Source organism: Phocoena phocoena, chromosome 2, assembly GCF_963924675.1.
Source record: "Phocoena phocoena chromosome 2, mPhoPho1.1, whole genome shotgun sequence".
NCBI lineage: Eukaryota > Metazoa > Chordata > Mammalia > Artiodactyla > Phocoenidae > Phocoena > Phocoena phocoena.
Genome location: NC_089220.1, coordinates 156,684,490 through 156,711,945, shown reverse-complemented (window position 1 = coordinate 156,711,945; position 27,456 = coordinate 156,684,490). Strand labels below are relative to the sequence as shown.

The window sequence follows — 27,456 nt, the reverse complement described above, 5'->3', positions numbered from 1 at the left end:
TTTTTTAACACAGAGATGCAGAAAGGAAAGTGATTAGTTGATCTGTTGAGGTGCCTTCTCCTGTTGCACTAAAACAGAAAGGGGAAGTAAACACAGGGACTCCATGTGGGAACAGACGTGAAACCTACACACTGAGTCCGCTCCTTATACTATAATCTATAGCATATGATGCTGGTATTCGGGAACTCTGAGTCTGAACACATACTTGGGGAGTGTAGAGAGGTAAGTGTCAGATTCTCTTCCCAAAGAGTGGCATAAAAGTGCCAGGTGATTCTCCTCTATTTTGGGAAAATAACTTCCCTGTGGTCTCTGACCCCTGGGAGATGTTCCCCAATTACAGGGATTTCCTCTTGTGTTTCTCCTAACAGAGATTTCACAGGATCTGGATGTGCTGGGTTTGTCCTTGCTGGTCCAGCCCACTAGGGAAACAGACCCGTTCAGGATGGGGAACAAAGTAATTGTCAAGTGAATATTTTTCTGCTGATTATTGGAGTCAGTGGAGTGGAAACAACTCCTGAGGGTGCTTTAGTGTTTTGGTTTTTTTGGAGTGCTGGAAGGAGATGTAAAAGCCTTGGCAGTAGCATTCCAACCTATAGATAACAGGATTTCTCTACTTTACATTTTTATGTGATCTTATAATACTGTTATTATTAGTTATGTAATGTGCTACATTAGTCACGCTTTGTGAAAAATAGATTATTCTGATATAATACATTATTTAAAAGGCCCAGATCTTGTATTCATTTTTATAAACATATAATTCTCTACCTAAAGAATTATTACTGGATATAACTCTGTTTTCATAGCCTACTTCCCCCCTGCTCTGCAAAGGTTTTCTAAAGAACCCAGTAGTAACTGGGTCATGATTCTTCAAACTTTCCAGTTTGAAGAAAAATTTTTTTTGGAAAAAAAATTTTTTTTTGGAAAAAAAATGATACGGTGCAAATTTTTCCCAACTGAGGCATAGTTAAGGCAAGATGCTTCATTAAGTTACCAACATACCAAGGAAAGGTGCCATGACCAGACAGTACCTACTTCATAAGGTTGTTGCAAAGATTAAATGAGATATTAAATACAGAGCTCTTAGCATAATGCCTGGCACACAGAAAGCATTAATAATTCTTCTGTCATCCTCTAAGAAGACTAATCTCTGATCTTCAGATGGCCAGCCTGCTCTCACTGGACACCAAGAGACTTCCACGTAAACTCTCCTCACTCCAAGCGCCTCCAAGATGTCATGTAACGTGAGCTGAAGAGTATCTATACATGGCATGCATTCAAAATCACACAGCATGCTTTCCTCCATGAGTTTGGAATTCATCTTGGGAGATTTATCAGGCATGTAAAAGGGAAACATCTCCTAAATGAGCTGGAGAAAGCAACGAAACAGAAAGAAACGAGGCCAAGCACTGACTTAAAACATGTCAGGATTTGGTCTATTTTTTTCCATCAACATGTGCTGTTCTCATTAATGGGAGTTTCTCACACACTCAGTAAGGGAACAGGCAAAAGGGTATTTTGTTATAGCCTGAAGGCTCACCCAAACATTTAAAGAATTTGGGGAGCCATAAATTTCCTCCAGACTATAATCATCTTTGTGAGATCAAGTGCTCATGACCGAAAACATCTCTGATCTGTGAAATATGACCAAGGCTCTTTAAAATATTTTTTCCCAATAAGGAGGTAAGTTCATGATATGTACTTTGTCATGAGATTTGAAAACATCCTTCCAGCTATCTGTCAAAATGACTTCTATTTTCTTGTTGGTCAAATCATTAGCCTAGATAACAGATGAAAGGTAGGCTATGGCCCTTGGGCCAAATCCCACCCACTTCCTGTTTTTGTAAATAAAGTTTTATTGGTTCACACTCAACCTTAGTCATTTACATATTACCTGTGGCTACTTTCATGCTATGATGGCAGACCTAAGTAGCTGCAACAGAGACTGTGTGGGCAGCAAAAACTGACCCATGTACTATCTGGCCCTTTATAGAAGTTTGCCAGCCCCTGATCTAGATCACTGTCTTGGGTAGAAAGAATTCTGGTTGAATAACAGTCATCTATCAGATTCCCAGAGAATTTAAAAAGTTCCCACGTTATCAAATCCAGACACTTTGCTGACTGGAACAGAAAGGAGGAAGTGAACAGAGAATTACTAAACTGGGAGTTAGAAGTCACTCATTCATTCATCCATTTATTCATTCCACATAAGACACCACCACCATTCCTGTGGTAAATACTGGCATTAGAGTATGAACAATCTGGCCTCATAGAGTATAAAGTCAATGAGGGAGACAAACAGTGACCACGTCATTCAGTCATTCATTGTCCATTCATTCATTCTCTGTAATGTGCCAGGAAATATTTTAGGCACCAGTTAACCACACCAGTTAACCACACCAATTATACATTCTAATGGTGAAGAGAAATAATAAGCACATATGAAAATAACAGGTACTGATAAGTGCTATAATGAGAATATTAGTTCAACCATATGAAATTGAAATTTTTATAGGTCTACAGTAGTTGAATATTGACAATTTTATATGATTCAACCTATCAGTGAGAAATACTGAAGAGTGATTTTTGGACGGCCTTAAATTAAGGGATCTGGGAGGGAGAGATAAATTAGGAGGTTGGGATTAACACATACACACTACTGTATATAAAATAGATAAACAATAAGGTCCTACTATATAGCACAGAAACTATACTCAATATCTCGTAAAAACCTATAATGGAGAAGAATCTGAAAAAGAATATATATGTATAACTGAATCACTTCTGTACCCTTGAAACTAACACTAATTGTAAATTAACTATACATCAACAAAAAAATTTTTTTTTAATAAATTGAGGGATCAAGGAAGGCTTCACTGAGGAGGTGACATCTGAGCTAAGACTTGAATGACAGCAGCATCTTGTCCTGCAAACATCAAGGGAGAAGATTTCCAGGCAGGGAGAGGGAGAGCCCCTTGCAAATACTCTATGGCCAAAGTAAGCTTGGATCGTTCGAGCAAGAGAAAGAAGACCAGAGGGGCTGAAGCAATGTGGGCTCTGGGGAAAGAGGGAGGAAATAAGGTTGAAGAGGCAGTCAAGGGCAAGGTCAGATGGGGTCCTGTGGGTTAGGATAAGGATCTTGGCTTATACTTGAAGAGTAATGGGAGGGCTTTAAAAAAGGAACATCAAATGATCCAATTTATGGCTTTTAAGTTTTTTCATTCCTCCTCTGTGAGAAGTAGACTATGATAGCAAGAACTGAAGCAGGGAGACTGAGGAGGTAGGACGGAGTTCTGAGCAAAACAAGACTACACAGCAAGGAAAGGTGGAGAAAAGTGGGGAGGCAGGAGATGTTTAGGAGTTGAAATCATCAGGAGCTGGTGATAGTTTAGATGTAATTAGGAGGGAAAACGAGGGATGAGGGAGGATGCCAACTTTCCAATTTGAGTACCTGGCCGGATACCTACGTGGTGTGATTCAGAAGCCTGTGAACACCAGAAAAGAAGCAGGTCTTAGGGGAGATAGTAGGTACCGTTTTCAACCTGTTGAACCTGAGTCATCTTTATGACTTGCTTTTCCTCAAGTGGTATCGATGAACATGAAATCTTATATGAATCAGACTGGCAGGTTTGTTTTATTCTTTTAATCATACATCTACTACCTTGTCATTTCCCTTCTCGTCTTCTATGTACTAAGACTATTTTTTCTTGATTTAGCTGATTTTGATTCTCTTGAGTGAAGCTTTTGTGTTTGTGCTTTCCCAATGGTCAAGAGGGGAGTCCTACAGTTGCAAAGTTGTTGGCATGTCTTTTGGTGGAAGTTGTTTCTTTTATGCCCCTTGAGGTAGACAGGAATTAAAACAGCCAACAGCAGGATTCCCAACCTGGTTTTTTTTCCATTTGACAAAGTGGACCTAGGAGGGAGTGATGCTAAATATACAGTGCCCGACAAAGGTTTAGGACCGGAATTTGTATCCCACCCTCAGATCATATCTTAAAACACTAAATTAGGGTGTAGGCAGATTCAAAAAATGTGCCTTGCAAGCACTTTTCAAGAGCAGATTTGGCAGAAGTCCAGGCTGCATAACTGGAGCAAACATCTGAAAATATTCCAGGGTAAGCAGGTTTGAAAGCCTTTCCGTGTTATATACCAAGCATTCTGCTCACCTGTTATCAGACAAAGGCAGTAGCAGTATTATAATAGGATCTCCCACCTCTGGATTTGAAAAGCATTTTATTGACGTAAATCATATCACGTACAACCCCGTATGCCATCAGCATACACATCTTCAGTCTCCTGCTAGATTATCCCACTTAGAAGGTCATGTTATATCTTTCCTTCTCCCACATACACAGGCTCACCTCAGAGATATTACGGCTTTGATTCCAGACCGCTGCAATAAAGTGAAAATCGCAATAGAGTCACATTTTTTGGTTTCCCAGTGCATATAAAAGTTATGTTTACGCTATACTGTCGTCTATTAAGTGTTCAATAGCATTATGTCTAAAAAAAACAATGTACAGGGACTTCCCTGGTGGCGCAGTGGTTAAGAATCCGCCTGCCAATTCAGGGGACACAGGTTCGATCCCTGGTCCGGAAGGATCCCACATGCCGTGGAGCAACTGGCCCCGTGCGCCACAACTAATGAGCCTGCGCTCTAGAGCCTGCAAGCCACAGCTGCTGGGCCTGCGTGCCACAACTACTGAAGCCCGCGTGCCTGGAGCCTGTGCTCTGCAACGGGAGAGACCACCATGATGGGAGGCCCGCGCACCGCAACAAAGAGTAGCTCCCGCTCGCCGCAGCTAGAGAAAGCCGCGCGCAGCAACTAAGACCAAACACAGCCAAAAATAAAAAAATAAATTTATAAAAAAAAAATACAAGGTACATACCTAATTAAAAATATTTTATTGCTACTAGTGGGAAGCAGCCACATAGCACAAGGAGATCAGCTCGGTGCTTTGTGACCACCTAGAGGGGTGGGATAGGGAGGGTGGGAGGGAGAGGCAAGGGGGAAGAGATATGGGGACATATGTATATGTATAGCTGATTCACTTTGTTATAAGGCAGAAACACACCATTGTAAAGCAATTATACTCCAATAAAGATGTTAAAAATATATATATATTTAATTGCTAAAAAGTGCTAACCATCGGGCTTCCCTGGTGGCGCAGTGGTTGAGAGTCCGCCTGCCAACGCAGGGGACACAGGTTCGTGCCCCGGTCCGGGAAGATCCCACATGCTGCGGAGCAGCTGGGCCCGTGAGCCATGGCCGCTGAGCCTGTGCGTCCAGAGCCTGTGCTCCGCAACAGGAGAGGCCACAACAGTGAGAGGTCCGCATACCGCAAAAAAAAAAAAAAAAAAAAATGATAACCATCATCTGAGCCTTCAGCCAGTCATCATCTTTATGCAATGTAAGCATCAAAGATCACTGATCACAGATCACCAGAATAAGTATAATGATGAAAAAATTGAGATATTCTAAGAATTACCAAAATGGGACACAGAGACACGAAGTGAGCAAATGCTGTTGGAAAAATGGCACCAAAAGGCTTGCTCAACACGGGGTTGCCCCAAACCTTCAGTCTGTTTAAAAAAAAAAAAAGGGCAATATCTTCCAAGCACAATAAAGCAAAGCATTAAAACAAGGTGTGTCTGTAACAGACAGAGCACTAGTGTTGGTGAGTGAATGGTTCCATGAATCAGAATTAGCCAAGCTGATGCCCGAATATAAACAATTAAGGAATTTAAAATGCGACACCTATACACTACACACTTCATAATTGCTTATCGCAGGAAAGAATTACACACAGTTAAAATGATGATGGAATAACACTTGCCAAGAAGAGGTGTGGACTGAACGAACTTAGTGTACCCAGAGGTCAATGCGAAGAGGTTTCTCTTTTCCCAGGTCTTCCCAGTCCAAGTTTGTGAAGCTTTATTTACTCCAGACATAAAATAACCTTCACTTATGTTAGAGACACATTTAGGGGAAAGGCAACATTACCACTGGCTTCTAAGTGTGTTATCTGAAAAGGCCTTTGAAGGGCAACATTTTTAAAGATTTGTAATCTTACACACGTTCTTAGAACTGGGGCCCACCTTATCCACTTGTGCAATAATAAGTTAATCACCCAAAACAATTTTTTAGAAAGCACCCTTAAGAAATATTTCAATTTTAGAAATAGGTTAGTAATCCAGTTAAAGAGTGAAAGTTATGATAATAGCTGCATCATAAGGACATGTACAGAAGTACTTTAGCATCTCTCAATTAAAAATAAAATTTAAACCTACAAATAGAAGAAAGTATCACTGACAGGCCCATAAAACATTCGTGCCTTTTCATCTAGAAATCCTGGGAATTATTTAATGAAAGCAGGAAGGTATAGCTCTGAGTCGTCGTTCATATAAATCAAGGACTGGAAACAATCTAAATTTTCAACCAACAGGGTAATTTAGTAAAACAATGTACACCAACATCATGATCTGTCTTAGTCATTAACATTATGGTTATGAAGGGGAGGCAGAAACATGGAAATGTGTTTGATATTTAACTGGAAAAAGAGATTATACAATGACACATACTATATGACATGTACACGCATGAAGTTCTAGAAAGCAAGATGCAAGAATTTTTAAAAAGAAAATAAGATGGATAGTGGCCAATTTTTCTTTTATTTGCTCTTTTGTATCATGTGGTTGCTTTTAAAAATAATCAAATTAGTTCACTGCAGCACTATTTTCAATAGCCAAGACATGGAAACAACCTAAATGCCCATCAACAGATAAATGGATAAAGAAGATAAAGTACATATATACAACGAAATACTACTCAGCCCTAAAAAGGAATAAAATAAAGCCTTTTGCAGCAACATGGATGGGCCTAGAGATTATCCTACTGTGAAGTCAGAAAGAGAAAGACAAATACCATATGATATCACTTACATGTGGAATCTAAAATATGACACAAATGAACTGATCTACAAAACAGAAACAGACTCACGGACATAGAGAACAGACTTGTGGTTGCCGAGGGGGAGTGGGAGAGGGAGGGATTGGGAGTTTGGGATTAGCAGATGCAAACTAGTATATATAGGATGGATAAACTACAAGGTCCGATTGTCTAGCACAGGGAACTATATTCAGTATCTGTGTTAAACCATAATGGAAAAGAATATGAAAAAGAATGTGACTATATATGTATATATATGTATGTATAACTGAATCACTTTGCTGTACCATAGAAATTAACACATTGTAAATCAACTATACTTCAATAAAATAAATTTTAAAAATAATACAATTTGAAAAAAAACTAAGGCAGAGCTCAGGGAAATAAGTAATAGCCAATTAATACAAGATGTCAGGAAAACGAGGTGACGTTTTGGGTCTTGGTTTAGTTCCAATGGAATCATGTTTGGGAGTAGGTATTCGGGACAACATGCCATTGTGTTAAACCACTTTTCATAAAAACTCCTCCATTTAACATTTTTGTATTTTAAAAATTGCCCAAAGGGCTTTTGGCTGGGAAATACCCTTCAGGGTTAACTTAGACCTAGGAAGGCATTGTGAACTCGGAAGAAGTCAGCAAAGGTTTTCTAAAGAACCCAGTAGTAACTGGGTCATGATTCTTCAAAGTGGAAGAAATGCATGAACTTTCGCCACTGTGAGGTCCTTGGGTTCTCAATTTTCTGGGTCTCTGAATCATGAAGGGGTCTGAGTTCACGTTTTCAGGAGCATTCAGAGAACGACCTTATTTCAGAAACTCTACTCTACTCATTCCGTTCCGAGGTCAGCTGAGTTTTCATACAACCGGCTTTTCCAAATTAGGCCTGGGGGTGGGGAGGAGAGGTCACAGGAGGAAACGGCATTTCCACAGACCCTCTTAAAAGAGGGGAAGGAATAGTCTTCTGGAAAGTTCGCTCTTTTATCTGAAGTCCCAGAAAGTTTCCCGCATCCCCTCTGACGGATTCAGCGCCCCATGGAACGCAATAATAAGTATAACTGGCTCCCTAAGTCAGCCAATGTCAGGAATCATTCCAGTAAGACAAACTCTCATTAAAATGCACCGCCTTCCCCTGAGGGAGTGAAACTGAGGACTTCTCCCGCCCCTCTTTCCACATCCGCTGGAAGTTGTTTCCGCGTCACCACGGAGCATCCCGCTAAGCAGACCCGGCGGTCCCTGCCACCCACCCCTGGCCCTGCACGCAGCATCCCACGCGCCGTAATCGGGGTACGGGCGGGGGAAGCACTTGGCCGTGAACGGTAACAGCGACGAGAGAGAAAGAAAAGCACAGGCCTACCTTAAAACTTTCCAGTCTTTGAGTGGATCCAAGTCAGAGATTAAGGAGACCATTGTCTAAAGGGCGGCCGAAGGCAGATCCAGTCCCGAGAGGAGGGGGCGCGGGGGAGGGGATGCGGAGGAAGGAAGCGGCCGCCGGCTGCTCGGCTCAGGCCCGGAGCGACCGGGCGCCTGCACGCGCGCGGCTCTTCCTCCTTCTAGGATTGATAAGCACTTGTCCTGGCTTTTCTCCACGCCCACGGCCTAATCAATCTTGCGCTAGATTACTCCCCAGCCCCGGCTCATTTCTCCACACCACCTTTTAAAGCCCTTGTAATCTGCGCCAACTGATCACATTTGACCTTTTTGTAGCCCACTTTATTCCAAGCACAGCTCTCAGTTAAATCTCTCTTTATTAACACCGTCCTCCTTGGCTTGCTTTTGGAACAAACAGATCAAGCCTGAAGCTTCCAGACTTTAACAGCAATCATTTACAGATTACTGCAAGCTGCAGCTTTCTCCTCCTCTGGGGCATCCTCGTGAGATTTTGCTTTCATATTCCTGTCAGAAGACCGGTTAGGTTTCTTTTTTCCCTTTTTTTTTTTTTTGGTGGCTTGGGTTCTGGGACACCAGCGTCGGGCTTACAGCTTCCCTCAGAGGCTGTAACTACATGACTGTTAGGATTTGTTTTTTAGAAATCATTTGGAACCGGCCTGCTAACAAGCTAGAATTTACTGTGTGCTTTCTGGCAGGGAATTTGTTACACTGCTTTTTTTCCCCCCCTCCTTTCTTTCTTTCTCGTGTTTTAAAAGAACGTGAGGGGGGGGGGGGGGAATGTAGACTCTCTCCAGGCATTAAGAGAAAAGGGCGTGGGCTTTTCTCCCTCAACTTGTATATCTTTTGTCCTTTATTTAGAACTGAACATCCTTTCAACAATCGTCTGAAACCGTGCACAGCAGATATTGAAAACAATATCCAGGGCAGAATTGTTTTCCTCTAGACTGGTCTGTGTGCTAATGTAGGTTTTTTGTGACTGTACGGGTTTATTTTTGTAAGCACTGCCTCATAGCATATGCTCTCCTGCTTTCTGAGGTTCTAGGTAAGACTCCCACTACTGAAGCCCCTCCCCACCCTGTCCTCCCAGGATCCTGGCATTAGAAGACCTTGAAATCACCTGGCATAGGGGTCTCCATGACCTCCCAGGTCATTCAGATTTTCCTGACACCTGCATGCCACATGAGCTTTACATGATAGGACCTTTACTCGATAGGACTTTTACTCTCTTTATATCCAATTCCTCTTTTTCCTACACTTACTTTAGAAGGTAATTTTAAGACCATCACCATAAATGGAAGATCAGCCTCCCTGGTCTAACAAAACATGATTGTTGTGCCTGGACACATGGCTGTTTCTAGATCTTTTTGTCTCGGTTGAAAAGAGTGTAGAGAGTGAGTGTTAGGGGATGTTAAGGACACACCAGCACCAACCAAGACATTCCCCACAAGCCGAGTCCAGATTTAAAGAGAACATAGTGCCATTCAATGTTCTGCAGTGACCTTACTACCTACAATGGTCAGCCAGGAGGATGAGTTCCAATTTCTTGCCTTTAGGCTGAGCTTACCAAGAAAAAGAATCTCTTCTTTCCTGAGAGTCTCCAGAGGGAAAGATGTGGTGACAGCTGTTGGAAGCATGCTGCTTTTACTGTCAGGAAGTTCTTCCAGTCAACTCGAAATGCCCCTCACAGCATTTTAAATCCTTTCCCTGTTACCCTTTTCTTGAAGGACCCCCTTCTATCTGAAAATATGCAGCAAACCCTCAGCTGTCTTTTTTACAGGCATACATACTTTCCCTAATGGCTGTAAATGACTCTCCGCAGAAGTACAACTCTCCTTATGCTAAACAAAGAGAAGAATTTCATACCTTTTACAAAAAACATTGCCTCTCTGAGGCTTCATGCTCCTTCCTGGGCTGTCTTTGCTGTCCCACTGTGGATCTTGGGTCACAGTATAATAATGTGTAAAACATTTACATGACACTTGTAATCCCCAAGTACTTCACCAAACGTGGGTGATAATAATAGCATTTGTGGGACGTGTACCTGCAAAGGGTTCCAAATGCTTAGATAATTAATAAGCTGTTTCTCCCTTTAGAAAGTTAGCAGGAAAAAACAAAAGATTATAATGAAATAGTTTCTGTGACTACAATGACATCATTTTTATATATTAACCCACGGCTCTGTTGCTGAGATTCAGATCTGGAGAAGAAGGGGGAATGGATCCTTAACCCTTGGAGTTCAGGGTTAATGGGTGAAAGGGGGGAGGGACTTGGCTTTTGGCCAAAGGCCAAAAGGACAAAAGCATGCTTCTCAATTATTAAGTCATGTTTTAAAGCAGTAGTCCTTCCCAAAACTTTTTAAAGGCAGTAGAAACTTTCCTTTGGATGAAACCTTGTCCCAAGTCCAAGTGCAGAAACAGATACTAGTGAAAGTTTATTACTGGGACTAATTTCTTTAGGTGTTAGCTTGTTCAGCCCTTGTGACTAAGTTGTTTACAAAGTAAGTTACCAGAAGCACCACTGTTTTGTTAATGCAGGTGAGGACATTTGGGCATGCAAATTTGGGTTCATAGGGCTAGTCCTCAGCTGGGGGAGGTGTGGTACCCAGAAGCCACGCCCACTGGACCCCACGTGATCAACCACACAGGGCACTCCTTTCCTCCAGCAGAGAGGAATACACAAGTAGGCTGCATCTGTATTGGGGTGGGACTAGGGTTGGGATCAGGTTAGGGGTGGATAAGACTGTTTGCCTGAGGCTCCTGCTTCCTCTTCTAAGGCGCCCCTAGGAAACCCTAGCGTTCAGGAGGACACGCTTTGAAATACACTTCCTGAAAGTATTTGGTGATAGATAATCTTTGAAAGGCTGTGTTGAGTCCAATACAGGCTGAAGATTTTGCTCTTATCTTTCTTAATTGTGAGGAACAAGTGTTTCCTTACATACACTGGAGATTAATTCCATGCTGTATATAGTGCAAATGTTCTTTTCCTCTCTCCCCTAAGCATTCTGTTCCTGATTCTGAACAGCTTCACATCACATGGACCCATGGCCTACTAAGAAAAAGACCATCAGAAAAATTCATTCACCTTCAGCTATGAGGGAGACCAGTAAAAACGAACAAACAAGATACTGTCCTGTTCAAAACTTGGCCAACTATTCATCTTTAGCTCAGGAAAAGCAGCAATACACTTTCTATATGTAAAACTCAAAGGTTAAATTTAGTGTTGAGAAGCTTTGCCCCCAAATATAATTTTCCTCCATGTCACTGTATGAATTACAAGATTTAATTCTGGGTTCTTTTCCTCATATTTTGATAAACTGATGCCTTTAAAAAATGAAATTATTTTATCATTGCTTACAATGACTCGTCAATGGTTGGCTCTTCTGAATGGTCCCTATGTGTTAAAACAGAATGTCGTCCATATAAAGCAACATTCTTAAATGGTCCCATTATTACCAGGGACAAGACTCGTAGTTTTCCTTTTCATATAACTAAAATTTCTGCAATATCCTTCCCTCTTCCCAGATACAGAAACTAAAACCAAAATCCAAATCCAAACAAAAAGCAACCCCCCCCTTTGGACCTCTTCCATCCAAACAAATAAAACCTCCAGCCCCAAACCTTATGAGACTATGGTTTCCACGAGTATGGTGATTAGAGTCACCTGTGAAGAAACTGAACCACAGAATCCCAGTGAAGAGACAAGAGCAGGAGACAAAGAATCTGCATTTCACACCAGACCTAGGCAGGAAATGCTGACAGTCAGCAAGTGTAAAATTTACCCCAGTCATATAGCAACCCGGGTGACTTTTTCATGGGTTGAGGGCCACGACCTTGAAGCCAAAGGTGAAGATCTTATGTTATAGAGAAACAAGAAGCACCTGGGTGTGAAGTAGCCAAAGAACGAAAACAAGCATTCTCCATCAGTCAGAAGTTAGACCAACTACTGAACAGAGCTTCAGAAAGACACATATGATGTCTCAGGAAATTCATCTCCCAAGAAAATGTCTAACTTCCTGATAGTCAGGAATTAAAAAAAAACAAACAAACAGAAATAACACAACCTTGCTAAGGAAAAAAATAACATTTTATGTCCTTTTTTCATTCTATGTTTGTCTCTAGTTTCTGATTCCTGGGAATCCAATTATCCTGTTTTTTTAATTTTTTATTTTAGAAAATCTTGTTTCAAGCTTACTCAGTCCTAATTCTGTTACTTCCTGATAAAGATTCTTTCCCCTTCTGCTTGTTCCAGATTTTTCTTTTTCTTATTTGCCAGCTCTTTCCTTCTCAAGCAGGTAAGGTCTCTCTCTCCCTTTTTTTTTTTAACATCTTTATTGGAGTATAATTGCTTTACAAAGGTGGGTTAGTTTCTGCTTTACAACAAAGTGAATCAGCTATACATATATATATATCCCCATATCTCTTCCCTCTTGCATCTCCCTCCCTCCCTCCCACCCTCCCTATCCCACCCTTCTAGGTGGTCACAAAGCACCGAGCTGATCTCCCTGTGCTATGAGGCTGCTTCCCACTAGCTATCGATTTTACGTTTAGTAGTGTATATATGTGAACACCACTCTCTCACTTTGTCCCAGCTTACCGTTCCCCCTCCCCATGTCCTCAAGTCCATTCCCTAGTAGGTCTGCACCTTTATTCCCGTCCTGCCCCTAGGTTCTTCAGAGCCATATTTTTGTGTTTATTTTTAGATTCCATATATATGTGTTAGCATACGGTATTTGTTTTTCACTTTCTGACTTACTTCATTCTGTATGACAGACTCTAGGTCCATCCACCTCACTACAAATAATGCAATTTCGTTTCTTTTTATGGCTAAGTAATATTCCATTGGATATATGTCCCACATCTCCTTTATCCATTCATCTGATGATGGGCGCTTAGGTTGTTTCCATCTCCAGGCTATTGTAAATAGAGCTGCAATGAACATTTTGGTACATGACTCTTTTTGAATTATGGTTTTCTCAGGGTATATGCCCAGTAGTCGGATTGCTGGGTCATATGGTAGTTCTATTTGTAGTTTTTTAAGGAACCTCCATACTGTTCTCCATAGTGGCTGAACCAATTCACATTCCCACCAGCAGTGCAAGAGGGTTCCCTTTTCTCCACACCCTCTCCAGCATTTATTGTTTCTAGATTTTTTGATGATGGCCATTCTGACTGGTGTGAGATGATATCTCATTGTAGTTTTGATTTGCATTTCTCTAATGATTAATGATGCTGAGCATTCTTTCATGTGTTTGTTGGCAGTCTGTATATCTTCTTTGGAGAAATGTCTATTTAGGTCTTCTGCCCATTTTTGGATTGGGTCGTTTGTTTTCTTGTTATTGAGCTGCATGAGCTGCTTGTAAATTTGGGAAATTAATCCTTTGTCAGTTGCTTCATTTGCAAATATTTTCTCCCATTCTGAGGGTTGTCTTTTGGTCTTGTTTATGGTTTGCTTTGCTGTGCAAAAGCTTTGAAGTTTCATTAGATCCCATTTGTTTATTTTTGTTTTTATTTCCATTTCTCTAGGAGGTGGGTCAAAAAGGATCTTGCTGTGATTTATGTCATAGAGTGTTCTACCTATGTTTTCCTCTAGCAGTTTGATAGTTTCTGGCCTTACATTTAGGTCTTTAATCCATTTTGAGCTTATTTTTATGTATGGTATTAGGGAGTGATCTAATCTCATACTTTTACATGTACCTGTCCAGTTTTCCCAGCACCACTTATTGAAGAGGCTGTCCTTTCTCCACTGTACATTCCTGCCTCCTTTATCAAAGATAAGGTGACCATATGTGCGTGGGTTTATCTCTGGGCTTTCTATCCTGTTCCATTGATCTATCTTTCTGTTTTTGTGCCAGTACCATACTGTCTTGATTACTGTAGCTTTGTAGTATAGTCTGAAGTCAGGGAGCCTGATTCCTCCAGCTCCGTTTTTCGTTCTCAAGATTGCTTTGGCTATTCGGGGTCTTTTGTGTTTCCATACAAATTGTGAAATTTTTTGTTCTAGTTCTGTGAAAAATGCCAGTGGTAGTTTGATAGGGATTGCATTGAATCTGTAGATTGCTTTGGGTAGTAGAGTCATTTTTACAATGTTGATTCTTCCAATCCAAGAACACGGTATATCTTTCCATCTATTTGTATCATCTTTAATTTCTTTCATCAGTGTCTTATAATTTTCTGCATACAGGTCTTTTGTCTCCTTAGGTAGGTTTATTCCTGGATATTTTATTCTTTTTGTTGCAGTGGTGAATGGGAGTGTTTTCTTGATTTCACTTTCAGATTTTTCATCATTAGTATATAGGAATGCCAGAGATTTCTGTGCATTAATTTTGTATACTGCAACTTTACCAAATTCATTGATTAGCTCTAGTAGTTTTCTGGTAGCGTCTTTAGGATTCTCTATGTATATATAGTATCATGTCATCTGCAAACAGTGACAGCTTTACTTCTTCTTTTCTGATTTGGATTCCTTTTATTTCCTTTTCTTCTCTGATTGCTGTGGCTAAAACTTCCAAAACTATGTTGAATAAGAGTGGTGAGAGTGGGCAACCTTGTCTTGTTCCTGATCTTAGTGGAAATGCTTTCAGTTTTTCACCACTGAGGATGATGTGCACTGTGGGATTGTCATATGTGGCCTTTATTATGTTGAGAAAAGTTCCCTCTATGCCTACTTTCTGTAGGGTTTCTATCATAAATAGGTATTGAATTTTGTCAAAAGCTTTTTCTGCATCTATTGAGATGATCAAGTGGTTTTTGTTATTCAGTTTGTTAATATGGTGTATTACATTCATTTACTTGGATATATTGAAGAATCCTTGCATTTCTAGGATAAAACCCACTTGCTCGTGGTGTTTGATCCTTTTAATGTGCTGCTTGATTCTGTCTGCTAGTATTTTGTTGAGGATTTTTGCATCTATGTTCATCAGTGATATTGGCCTGTAGTTCTCCTTTGTGACATCTTTGTCTGGTTTTGGTATCAGGGTGATGGTGGCCTCGTAGAATGAGTTTGGGAGTGTTCCTCCCTCTGCTATATTTTGGAAGAGTTTGAGAAGGATAGGTGTTAACTCTTCTCTAAATATTTGATAGAATTCGCCTCTGAAGCCATCTGGTCCTGGACTTTTGTTTGTTGGAAGATTTTTAATCACAGTTTCAATTTCAGTGCTTGTGATTGGTCAGTTTATATTTTTTATTTTTTCCTGGTTCAGTCTCAGAAGGTTGTGCTTTCCTAAGGATTTGTCCATTTCTTCCAGGTTGTCCATTTTATTGTCATATAGCTGTTTGTACTAATTTCTCATGATTCTTCATATTTCTTCAGTGTCAGTTGTTACTTCTCCTTTTTCATTTCTAATTCTATTGATTTGAGTCTTCTCCCTTTTTTTCTTGATGAGTCTGGCTAGTGGTTTATCAATTTTGTTTATGTTCTCAAAGAACCAGCCTTGGGCTTCCCTGGTTGTGCAGTGGTTTACAGTCCGCCTGCCGATGCAGGGGACGCGGGTTCGTGCCCCGGTCCGGGAAGATACCACATGCCGTGGAGTGGCTGGGCCCGTGAGCCATGGCCATTGAGCCTGCACGTCCGGAGCCTTTGTTCCACAACGGGAGAGACCACAACAGTGAGAGGCCCGCGTACCACAAAAAAAAAAAAAAAAAAAAAAAAAAAGAAACAGCTTTTAGTTTTATTGATCTTTGCTATTGTCTTCTTCATTTCTTTTTCATTTATTTCTGAGCTGATCTTTATGATTTCTTTCCTTCTGCTAACTTTGGGGTTTTTTTGTTCTTCTTTCTCTGATTGTTTTAGGTGTACGGTTAGGTTGTTTATTTGAGATGTTTCTTGTTTCTTGAGGTAGGATTGTATTGCTATAAACTTCCCTCTTAGAACTGCTTTTGCTGCATCCCATAGGTTTTGGGTCATCGTGTTTTCATTTTCATTTGTTTCTAGGTATTTTAAATTTCCTCTTTGATTTCTTCAGTGATCTCTTGGTTATTAAGTAGTGTATTGTTTAGCCTCCGTGTGTTTGTTTTTTTTACAGATTTTTTTCCTGTAATTGATATCTAGTCTCGTAGCGTTGTGGTCGGAAAAAGTACTTAATATGATTTCAATTTTCTTAAATTTACCAAGGCTTGATTTGTGACCCAAGATCTGGTCTATCCTGGAGAATGTTCCATGAGCACTTGAGAAGAAAGTTTATTCTGTTGTTTTTGGATGGAATGTCCTATAAATATCAATTAAGTCCATCTTGTTTAATGTATCATTTAAAGCTTGTGTTTCCTTATTTATTTTCATTTTGGATGATCTGTCCATTGGTGAAAGTGGGGTGTTAAAGTCCCCTACTATGATTGTGTTACTGTCGATTTCCCCTTTTATAGCTGTTAGCATTTGCCTTATGTATTGAGGTGCTCCTATGTTGGGTGCATATATATTTACAATTGTTATCTCTTCTTCTTGGATTTATCCCTTGATTATTATGTAGCGTCCTTCTTTGTCTCTAGTAATAGTCTTTATTTTAAAGTCTATTTTGTCTGATATGAGAATTGCTACTCCAGCTTTCTTTTGATTTCCATTTGCATAGAATATCTTTTTCCATCCCCTCACTTTCAGTCTGTATGTGTCCCTAGGTCTGAAGTGGGTCTCTTGTAGACAGCATATGTACAGATCTTGTTTTTGTATCCATTCAGCCAGTCTATGTCTTTTGGTGGGAGCATTTAATCCATTTACATTTAAGGTAATTATTGATATGTATGTTCCTATTACCATTTTCGTAATAGTTTTGGGTTTGTTATTGTAGGTCTTTTCCTTCACTTGTGTTTCCTGCCTAGAGAAGATCCTTTAGCATTTGTTGTAAAGCTGGTTTGGTGGTGCTGAATTCTCTTAGCTTTTGCTCATCTGTAAAGTTTTTAATTTTCCCTCAAATCTGAATGAGATCCTTGGTGGGTAATCTTGGTTTTACGTTTTTCCCTTTCATCACTTTAAATATGTCCTGCCAGTCCCTTCTGGCTTGCAGAGTTTCTGCTGAAAGATCAGCTGTTAACCTTATGGGGATTCCCTTGTAGGTTATTTGTTGTTTTTCCCTTGCTGCTTTTAATATTTTTTCTTTGTATTTAATTTTTGATAGTTTGATTAATATGTGTCTTGGCGTGTTTCTCCTTTGATTTATCCTGTATGGGACTCCCTGTGCTTCCTGGACTTGATTAACTATTTCCTTTCCCATATTAGGGAGGTTTTCAACTATAATCTCTTCAAATATTTTCTCAGTCCCTTTCTTTTTCTCTTCTTCTTCTGGGACCCCTATAATTCGGATGTTGGTGCTCTCTCTCCCTTTAGGAAACTGAAATGACTGATTGGAAATACATTCTACTTCTGTAGAAGAAGCTTCCATGGTCTTGGTGATATGCCAGAGTTTTCAAGTTGGCGGATGGAATGAACTCAGAGACTCTATCTCTTGTTCTTGACCCTGGAAACTGGATCCAGCTTTGCACTGTTTTCATAGCAATGATGATAGACAGGGGTCACCAGATAAATGCCATACTCTCTGTTAAATTTGGATTTGAGACACAAGGATGAAATTTTTAGTATAAGCATGCCCCCCCCCCAATATTGCATGGGACATACATATACTAAAAAATTATTTGCTTTTTATCTGAGCTGACATTTTAAGTCCTGTGTCAGTTCATGACTTATTTAGCAAATAAGTCCTTTTTACTTGCTAAATCTGGCAACCGTATGCTAGATTGAGTTTCTTTTTTAACATCTTTATTGGAGTATAATTGCTTTACAATGGTGTTAGTTTCTGCTTTATAACAAAGTGAATCAGGTACACATATACATATATCCCCATATCTTTTCCCTCTTGTGCCTCCCTCCCTCCCACCCTCCCTATCCCACCCCTCTAGGTGGTCACAAAGCACTGAGCTGATCTCCCTGTGCTATGCGGCTGCTTCCCACTAGCTATTGGTTTGACTTTTAAATAAAAAGAGCAACATCACTGTGATGATTATTTTTCATTTATGGAGGTCTGTAAAGGCACCCTGATGTCATTGACTATGTCGGGGTTCAGAACAGGCCCCCCTAGGATGTGGATTATTTTGAGTTAAAGGCAATCAAGACCCCCACAAGCTAAGGATACACTACTGCCCATCCTTCAACTACCTAGAAGAATTTAAATTGGAGATTTTTCCTAGAAAAATAATTATTACCAGAGATACATTTTATCTAAGTGGCCTCATCTATATGGCAGGGCAAACATCTAATTACCAGACACGTGCTCTTCTTATCATCCTGTGAATGGCCCTCCTGTCCTTGGAAGCCCCAGGCCCCATCCCATTCCCTGGCTCAGGATGGCATATAAGCCTCATTTTACCTTTCTGTCTCTGATCCTCTCATGTACATGTAATTCCCATACATGCAGAATTAAATTCTATTTTCTCCTGTTAATCTATTTCACGTTAATTTAATTCTTGGACCAGCCAGAAAAACCTAGAAGGGTAGAGGAAAGTTTTCTTCCTCACTGACAACCAGGCATCAAAATGCATTTACTGAAATGTTCTTAAAGCATCTTTACTGTCTTATGTGTAATAAGTCAAACATAAAAGGCCCCATTTGAGGTTGCTTTCTCAACAAAGCAGTGATATGATGCGAGAATGCCTGTATCTTCCAAAGTTGGAAATTAGAAAGTGCCAGGCAGCCTTCTTGTCTCACGACTGGCAAGTTGACTGCATTTTTAAGTGTTGGTAACACTGATATGTTCAGAAGCACCAAAGCTGACATTTTGTAAAATTTGGGAGCATCTCTATATTATATTTATTTTATACAGAGTGACTTGGCAGATAACACAGTTGCTGTGTCCTCTTGTTTTTGCACCCAGCAAGCCTCAGCTCCTACTGTACAAAATGTACACCTGAAACAGTTAACCATTAATCTTCAGTTACGTAAAATGTGTCTTGTACATATCCTTACATTAGCAAGGTCTACAGAGACCAACTTCCAAAGATGGTGGGGTTTTCTCTTTTTTTAAGAAATGAATGTAACTTTAATGGAATTTCAAGTGCTTTTGTGTTTAGCTCCCAACACCTGATACGATGAAAAGTCTATGAACAAAGATATGTGTTTTGGTGCCTCATCAATGATTGGAGAATTGCTATTATGGGACACTAAAAAAATTCTAAAGGGTCTCTGAAGAGAGAGCTACAAAACCTGCTAAGTAGAGGGAAAGACCAAATGTGTTATTCAGGGTCTACATATGTACTGAATATTTTCTAGTGGTGTAAAAGCTCTCTTAACAATTGGGAAGTAATGCTTTTTCTCATTTGGAGTCTTTCTTAGTCAGCTGAACAGGAGGGCAAAATGGATTAAAGCAGGGGGAGGGGAGGGCTGACTCTCTGCCAGGCATATTTTAAAAGTGAGAAAGGAAGAGAGGGGAGAAGACTCACACCCAGCCAGCAGCTTTTCATGCCATTCAAAGGCATCACAGGCCAAATTTGTCCATACAGTGGGAAAAAAAAATTCAAGCTTTAACTCCTGTACTGCCACAGAAGATGTGATTTTTAAAGCTGTGTAATGTTCTTCTTTTAATTTCCAGTCTGCTTTGTTAGCACTCACGGCTCCCAGGAAGCAGGACAAAGGGATGCCCAGAAAAAAGATGTATTGTTCAGACAGTCCCTGTAGCTCAGGCCAGGAAATAAAACCTGCAACGTTGATCCTATTATCTTTTTTTCGGTTTTGTTTTTTCTTTCAATGGCAATTTCAGATTACTCTGGTGTTTGTGTTCTTCAAGACAGGTCTCCTCACTGCTTTTTAAGAGGGAAAACTGAGTTTTAGAGGAAAGTCAAACACAAGTGTCAAGTTTCCAGTCAATGAAACAATGTCAATTTCTGCTTAGGAAGGACTGCCTAACCAGGAATTCTGCCTAGGGATCAGAGAAAAAGATAAGCTGCCCAGTATTATCCCCAACTTAAAAACAGCAGACCTAAGTGGAATTAAGTGTGCAACAAATTTACTTGAAGACACAGATTTAAATACTTAATAACTTGTTAATTTAATTCAAAGTAGTAACTACAAAAAATACTGATTGATAATTGATTGATTGTATAAAGTGTTTATTTGGCAATCAAATGATCCATTAGCATGCCAGAGCGTTTTCCCATTTGTCTACTAGGTAAGGCTTTTCACCGGTGATGCTGAAGCACCACATTTCTTTCTTTTTCTTTTTAAATTTCCAATATGTTGTAGACCAGTATTTTTGTAAAATACAAAAAAATTGAACTACTAGAAAAAAATAAAGCAAAATCATACAAAGTATAAACCCCAATTTTAAAAATTATTGGATCGATAGATATAAAATCACTCTGTAAAATTGTTATGCATATCCAAACTCTTACTCCTAATTGTTAAAAAACAAACAAGCCACAGACCTGCGTTGGTCTGCTTTTCACAGTCTGAGGAATACTGGTGAAAAGTATTCAACAACAATAAAAAACAAATTCTACAGACTTTCAAAGAATAGTTTTAGGACCTGTATTGAACCAAGCCATAAATGATCTAAGGCAAATAGAAATTATGTCCATTTATACTGTTGATGAAAAGATAAAAAATAAAGCTATTCGGGACTTCCCTGGTGGCACAGTGGTTAAGAATCCACCTGCCAATGCAGGGGATACAGGTTCGAGCCCTGGTCCAGGAAGATCCCACATGCCGCGGAGCAACTAAGCCCACGAGCCACAACTACTGAGCCTGCGTGCTACTACTACTGGAGCCCACATGCCTAGAGCCCGTGCTCCACAACAAGAGAAGCCACTGCAATGAGAAGCCTGCGCACCGCAACAAAGAGCAGTCCCTACTCGCCACAACTAAAGAAAGCCCGCGCACAGCAACGAAGACCCAATACAGCCAAAAATTAATTAATTAATTAATTTAAAAATAAGCTATTCTAGTAAAACATAAAAAATTAAAATCCATTAACTTAGCCACTGGATGCCAAACATTCTTAGAGTCACCATTTAATGAGAAATTTAAAAAATCATTTATAATTACACTCATGCTTTAAAAAGTGGGACCCGAGTTCATTGAAAATAATTCTTTGTTGACTGGCAAGTTTGGAAATTAGTCCTTGCCTGTGACACCTCTCTAATTGCTTCCTCTAGTTCCTATTTTATTCTACAATAGCCAAAGGAAAACAAAACACCGCTGTCGATCTGCTACAATTTAAGATATCTCAATATATGAAAATCCAAATGTATTCCCCAAAAGATCATTTAGATTATAAAATATTTTGAAGGGTTCCTAATGTAGTTAGTTTGCCCTAGTGTGCTTGAGCAGTGTTTTAAATCACTAAACAGTTGGCATAGCTATAAGTAGAAGGGCCTCGAAGTGAAAATGGAAAAGAATATTGATTTAATAAACCCATACCACTTACTATGTCCCAGCCACCGTTCTAAAGGAGGTACAAGAATTAAGTCACTCAATCCTCATAACAACCTATGAGGCAAACTCTATTTTTATCTTCGTTTTACAGATGAGGAAGCTAACGCTCAGAGAGGGTAAAGGATGACTGTAGTGAGTAGCCCGCAGAGGCAAGATTTGAAACCAAGTGGTCTGGTTTTCCAGTCACCCTCTCATTCCAAACCTAAGGGGCATCTTCTAATGGACCATCAGAAAGAAGGGCAAAGCATTTTTCAAATCATAAATGTAATTCAACTGGACAATTAATGAGCATTGTGATTTAAATAAAACTTTCCCGTGAACATATTTAATTTATAGATCAAGGCAGAAGGCCGAAACCATCATTTTATTCTTAGATCACTGAAGATTCACTGAATATCCATTCGCCTCCCTTTAGAAACCACTCCTTTCAGTGTCCTTTCTAAATAACTCTATAGTAATATAACTAATGACCACTCAGTTGCCTTTGTACTTTCCTTTGTAAACATCCACCCTGAATTGCTCCTTTATAGGAGAAGACAACCCCAGCTCTAACCCTCCTCTATGGATCATTTATACATACTCTACAAGAGCTTACAAGATCAAAAGTCTCTGAGCGTGTAGGCAACAAAAACCATACAAGCTTTTCCAGAGTCCAGAGGGGAATTACTGTTTGCCGTGTATAAATCAAAACCTATATGCATGTAAGTACAATTATGAAGGAGATATTCCCAAAGGGGAAAATGTAGGAAGGAAAGAAAACATATCTAGACAACAACAATGATAGAATGGCACAAACAATGGCACAAAATTTAACAAAGGCATCACTGGAACAGAATTTGGCCCTCAGTATTATATTATTCCTTGAATAGAAAAACTAATAGATGATGGTGAAAATGTAACAGAGAGACTGGAATAATTACTGAACTAATGTCTTTTGAAAAAACTGTGGGATCTCTATGGAGGTAAAAATATTAGACCCTCAATTTGTATCATAAACCAAAATAAATACCAGACAGATTGAAGAACTAGATATAAAAAGTGAAACCACAGAGAATTAGAGGAAAATACAGGGGAGACAAATCTTTGTCTTGATAATTTCTCTGTTTTTAAGTAATTATAAAGGGAAAATTTTAAGTAAAAGCAGTTATAAAAAATATGAAGAAAAGTTTTACATTTGAGTCCATAAAAATCCATTTATCAAAAACATCATACGTAACATTAGAATATGAAAGACAAATTAACACATTATTGACTGGGGGTTTCTGCAGAAACTAATGCCTGTGGCTGTAATATACCTCCAGTCAAAAATGTGTTAAGAAACATATATGCATTTATAACAGAGCAAAACTCTGTAGATACAATGATAGAAAAAAATGTGGGCAAATGCCCAAACAGAAAATGTACCAAAGAAGAAATTCAACTGAAAATATGCATATAAAATTTCTGAAAGACTCAAAGAAATGTAAGTTAAAATAAAATACAGTGCTTTACCCATCAAACTGGTAAATATCTTTAAATGACGACATGTAATGGCCAAATGAGGTACAATTAGAAGGGCCCACTTATATATAGCTATGTGGCTGGTGAATGTTTAAATTGTTGTCCAGAAGGCAATTTGGAATTACGTGTCCAAAATTTAAAAAATATTCCTACTATTTGACTCAGAAATTTTACTTCTAAAAGTTTTTGTTTTTAAGATTTACATAGAAGGATATTCATTGCAGTAATATTTATATTAAGAAACTATTAGAGGCAAACTAAATGTCCAGCAATGTAAGGTACGTTAAAATACATACGCATACAATGTTATAACTATAAGATGGTGTATTATGAAGCCATTAAAACCATGTTTCGGTGGAATAACTTTGAAAGACTTTCAAAATAAAATAAGAGAAAAAGGCAGAGTATAACATGTTGTCTATCATGTATTATCAATATTTTGTTTTGCTACCAGGGATTGTAAACTTAATTGCCAAAAGTTCACAGAGGTATCACAGTGAGTAAAGCTAGCAAAGAAGACCCCTACGAAAATGCAACTATCTTTCTTTCTCCAGATTTTCCAAAAACATTCAGCCTACTTGGTCTAGCTTTTTCTTTTGCAATTATCTTTCCTTCCTCCATTGCCCATCTTTCTTTTTTCCCACTCTTACTGAAGACCAGACACGGAAAAATATATCTCTACTGTAAGGATGTGTAATTACTGGCGATGGAAATTCAGCATCACATTAAGGAAGAGCACTCAGAGTGGGGAGTGTGGCTAGCAGGAAAGGGGAGCCCTCTGAGGGCAGGAGTCCCACCCAATCTATTCTTGCCATGGCAGAGTGGAGCCCAAACATCAGTTCTTGCACTTCATTTGACTTAAGATTATACACACACACAGTGTATAAGATTTCATGTATGTTTCACAGCACACTGTGAGGAGCAGACAGAACACATTGAGAAGCTTCAGGTTTGTGACTACCAACAATCACACTTATGTACAGGAATGCAAAAGCTGGAAAGAAATACACAAAAATACAGTTATTGGCATAATTTCAATCATTTTATTTTCTTCATACCTTTTCTATTTTCTAAGTTCTATCCATGTATTTTTGTTTTTTTATGTAATCAGTAAACTATGACCTCCTCATATTATTTTATCCCTTTAGTAATCTTTTTAGGAGATAAAGTTAAAAAAAAACAAACGAAAGGTCCTATTTTGAAGTTTGTCTCTGATCTTGTATGTCTAAATACGTCCACCTATCCACATGGTTATAGATAATGCCCTTATTTATGAAATCATTATTTTTTTCCTTTCTTTTTTTTTTAAATCATTATTTGTAAGCTGCCGGAAACTTCTTTCAAAAACAGGGGCCTAAAAATTTGTCTCATTTTTCACTCTCTTGCAGCTTACCCTAATCATTTTTGGCATAATTTCAACTGCGTTCTTCTTTTCTCCTTTAAATCATATCCATCCTTTTCAATTACAGTTAGGCAATGGTAAGCAATCTAGTGGTAGAGACCATTGATGGTCCAATTTTGGCAGTTCACTGGCCAAAGTGTCTTATTATTTCAAATATTAGGACAGTCCATAACTGGAAAGGCATGGCTTTTAAAACAGAAAAGAAAGCTCTAAGGTTTGTTAGCACTGCGGTGCCATCTCCTAGCACATGCTTCTCTGGAGAGTCACCTTACAAAAGAGGGTTAAAAAAAGCAAAAAGAATGCAGCACTAAGTACAGTACTCAATCTAGGAAAAAAAAATATAACAGGCTCAGCCAATTGAGGGTTATGATAAAATAACTGGCAACAACTGCAAAGCCCTCTCTTTATATAAGGACAAAGAATGCTTTTCACAAAGCTCAAAACAAATTAATTACAGAATCACTGCTGCATACACACAGTAATCTTTATACACCTCCCTGTCTGGGGATCTTATGTTTAAAGGGTGAGGCTTCTTGGAAACAAACTTGTTTGACCATTTGTCTTGTTTATAAAGCTTGAATTTTATGAAAATTGGGAAAACAGAAAGATCTGGATTTCATTTTTAACCAGCTATTGTTTTTTTCTAATTCCTCTATTTTATTGGAAGCATGTTGTGTTTTGTAAAGTATTAAATAAGAAGAGAACATGAAAATTGTTCAAATTAGTATAGCATAAAAACAAGTGTATCCTAGCTATTAGGCTGACATTATTGGACCAGGAAATAGCGTAATAGTGTAATTCATTTTCAAAGAAAGGCTTGCTATAACCTTTAAAATGAGAATTTTTTTTTAAATGTGTGATATCAAACCTTAAGGGCTTTCTTCCCACTGAAGCATTAAAAAGTGAGAATTCTGACTTCTTGTTGACAGTGTTTAAATGAATATGTCAGTTTATAATTACAAATGCAAGGGGGAACTTTTTATAACTGAATATTTAACACATGTTAAAGTTATAACACAATCCACATAGTGTATTTCTTGCCCCGTTTTGTCCGTGCTTTCTCTCTACAAAATAGGTGTCACAAATCACTCACTTGAAAACTCGAAAATAGTTTTCTGAGATGACGAGTTTGCTATGAAAATGGGGGTAGATTACTCTACAGCCTTTCTTTTAATATGTGTGTGTGTGTGTGTGTGTGTATGTGTGTGTGTGTGTGTGTTTTAATAACATAATCCTTACAGGCAAATAAAGACCAAAAGTAGTAGAAAATATTTCCTGTAGGGGCAGAGGGTGTAGATGGGTTAAATTCACTATGTTTATGATTTCACTTTGCTTAATTGTAGAATGCTTCTTATTCCTGTAGCACCTTTCAAGTGAGCTGGCAGACTCCCTGATCAGTACGGAAATGTATTTCCCCAATCCTCTCCTTACTTCCCTGTGACCTCTTGAAAATAAGGTTAGGCCATTTGTTTTCTGCTAACTTGATTTCCATTCTTGAGTTGAATCACAGAGTGTAGAAAACTTGTCATAGCAGACTGAAAAATGCAGAAATATTTCAAGGGTTTCTGCTCTATAACTTCTTTTTAGAAGAAGCAACCCTTTATAGGGGTTCTTTTTTCCCTCCCAGATGAGTCACAAGGTGTGATTAAAGACTTCTCATCGTAAAGACCTAAGTTTTATATTGGCCAACTGTGTGCTTTTGTCATGTGATAGCTTAGGGTCCTTTATATTGCCCCTTCTAAACACCTAACATGACCAGAAATCCCTAAGTAGACAGTCTGAAGGGAATTTTTTTTAATTGAAGTATAGTTTATTTATAATGTTGTGTTAGTTTCAGGTGTACAGCAAAGTTATTCAGTTTTATGTATATATATAAATATATATATACACACACACATATACATGTATATATATGTTTGTATATATATATACTTTTTCAGATTCTTTTCCATTATAGGTTATTACAAGATATTGAATATAGTTCCCTGTGCTATACAGTAGATCCCCGTTCAAAGGACATTTTTATTCTTGATAACAACATGGTACAAACATTTTACATGCATTTATCTCTTTTAATATTCACAGAAAACACTATGAAGTATTATTGATCTTGTTTTACAAATGAGGAAATAAACTCAAGCCCAAAGTAGTACGACCATTAAATGGTGGAACAGTGGTTTCAGCTCACTTATGGCTGACTTCAGAACCTACACTTTCCCAATGGTTCTCAACCTTAGCTGGGAGCTTTCAAACCTCAGAAACATTGATCCAAAGGCAGCAAGTTTGTGATCATGACCTCCAGTTCTTATTTTGCTTCAGATACAACCCCTGCCAGAGACTGAAAAGATTCTCGCTTAGAACTTCAGCTGCAGGGCACTTCAAATCTTCCGGAAATAATAACGTATTAGTTTCCTGGGGCTGCTGTAACAAAATACCACAAACAGGGTAGCTTAAACAACAGAAATTTATTGTCTCGCAGTTCTGGAGGCTGGAAGTCTGAGATCAAAGTGTCGTCGAGGTTGGTTTCTCCTGAGGACTGAGAGGGAACACCTGGTGTCCCCCCAGCTTCTGGTGGCCTCAGGCATTTCTTGGCTGGTAGGCAGCTGTCATCTCCCTGTGTCTTCATGTTGTCTTCTCTCTTTATGTTGTGTCTCTGTGTTTAAGTTTCCCTCTTTTATAAGAACACAGTCCTTTTGGATGAGGGTTCACCCTAATGTCCTCCTCTTAACGTGATCACCTACAAAAACCCTATTTCCACAGATATGGCGGGTTACCACTTCAATATCTTTTAGAGGGACACAATTTAGCCCAT

The 27,456-nt window shown here is 38.9% G+C and overlaps 1 protein-coding gene across 2 annotated transcripts in view; it reads right to left on the bottom strand.

The window, feature by feature from the left end:
- Positions 1 to 27,456, bottom strand: part of CELF2 (CUGBP Elav-like family member 2) — an 833,081-nt gene that overhangs the window by 519,768 nt on the left and 285,857 nt on the right. Inside the window, exon 1 of one of the 2 annotated variants that reach the window (XM_065900945.1) lies at positions 8,301 to 8,488. The exons of the other annotated variant lie outside the window; for it this stretch is intronic. Within the exon in view, the coding sequence (XP_065757017.1) occupies positions 8,301 to 8,353 (53 nt within the window). The 5' untranslated portion in view covers positions 8,354 to 8,488. Of the gene's footprint in view, positions 1 to 8,300; positions 8,489 to 27,456 lie in introns of those variants that run through there. 2 annotated transcript variants of the gene reach the window in all.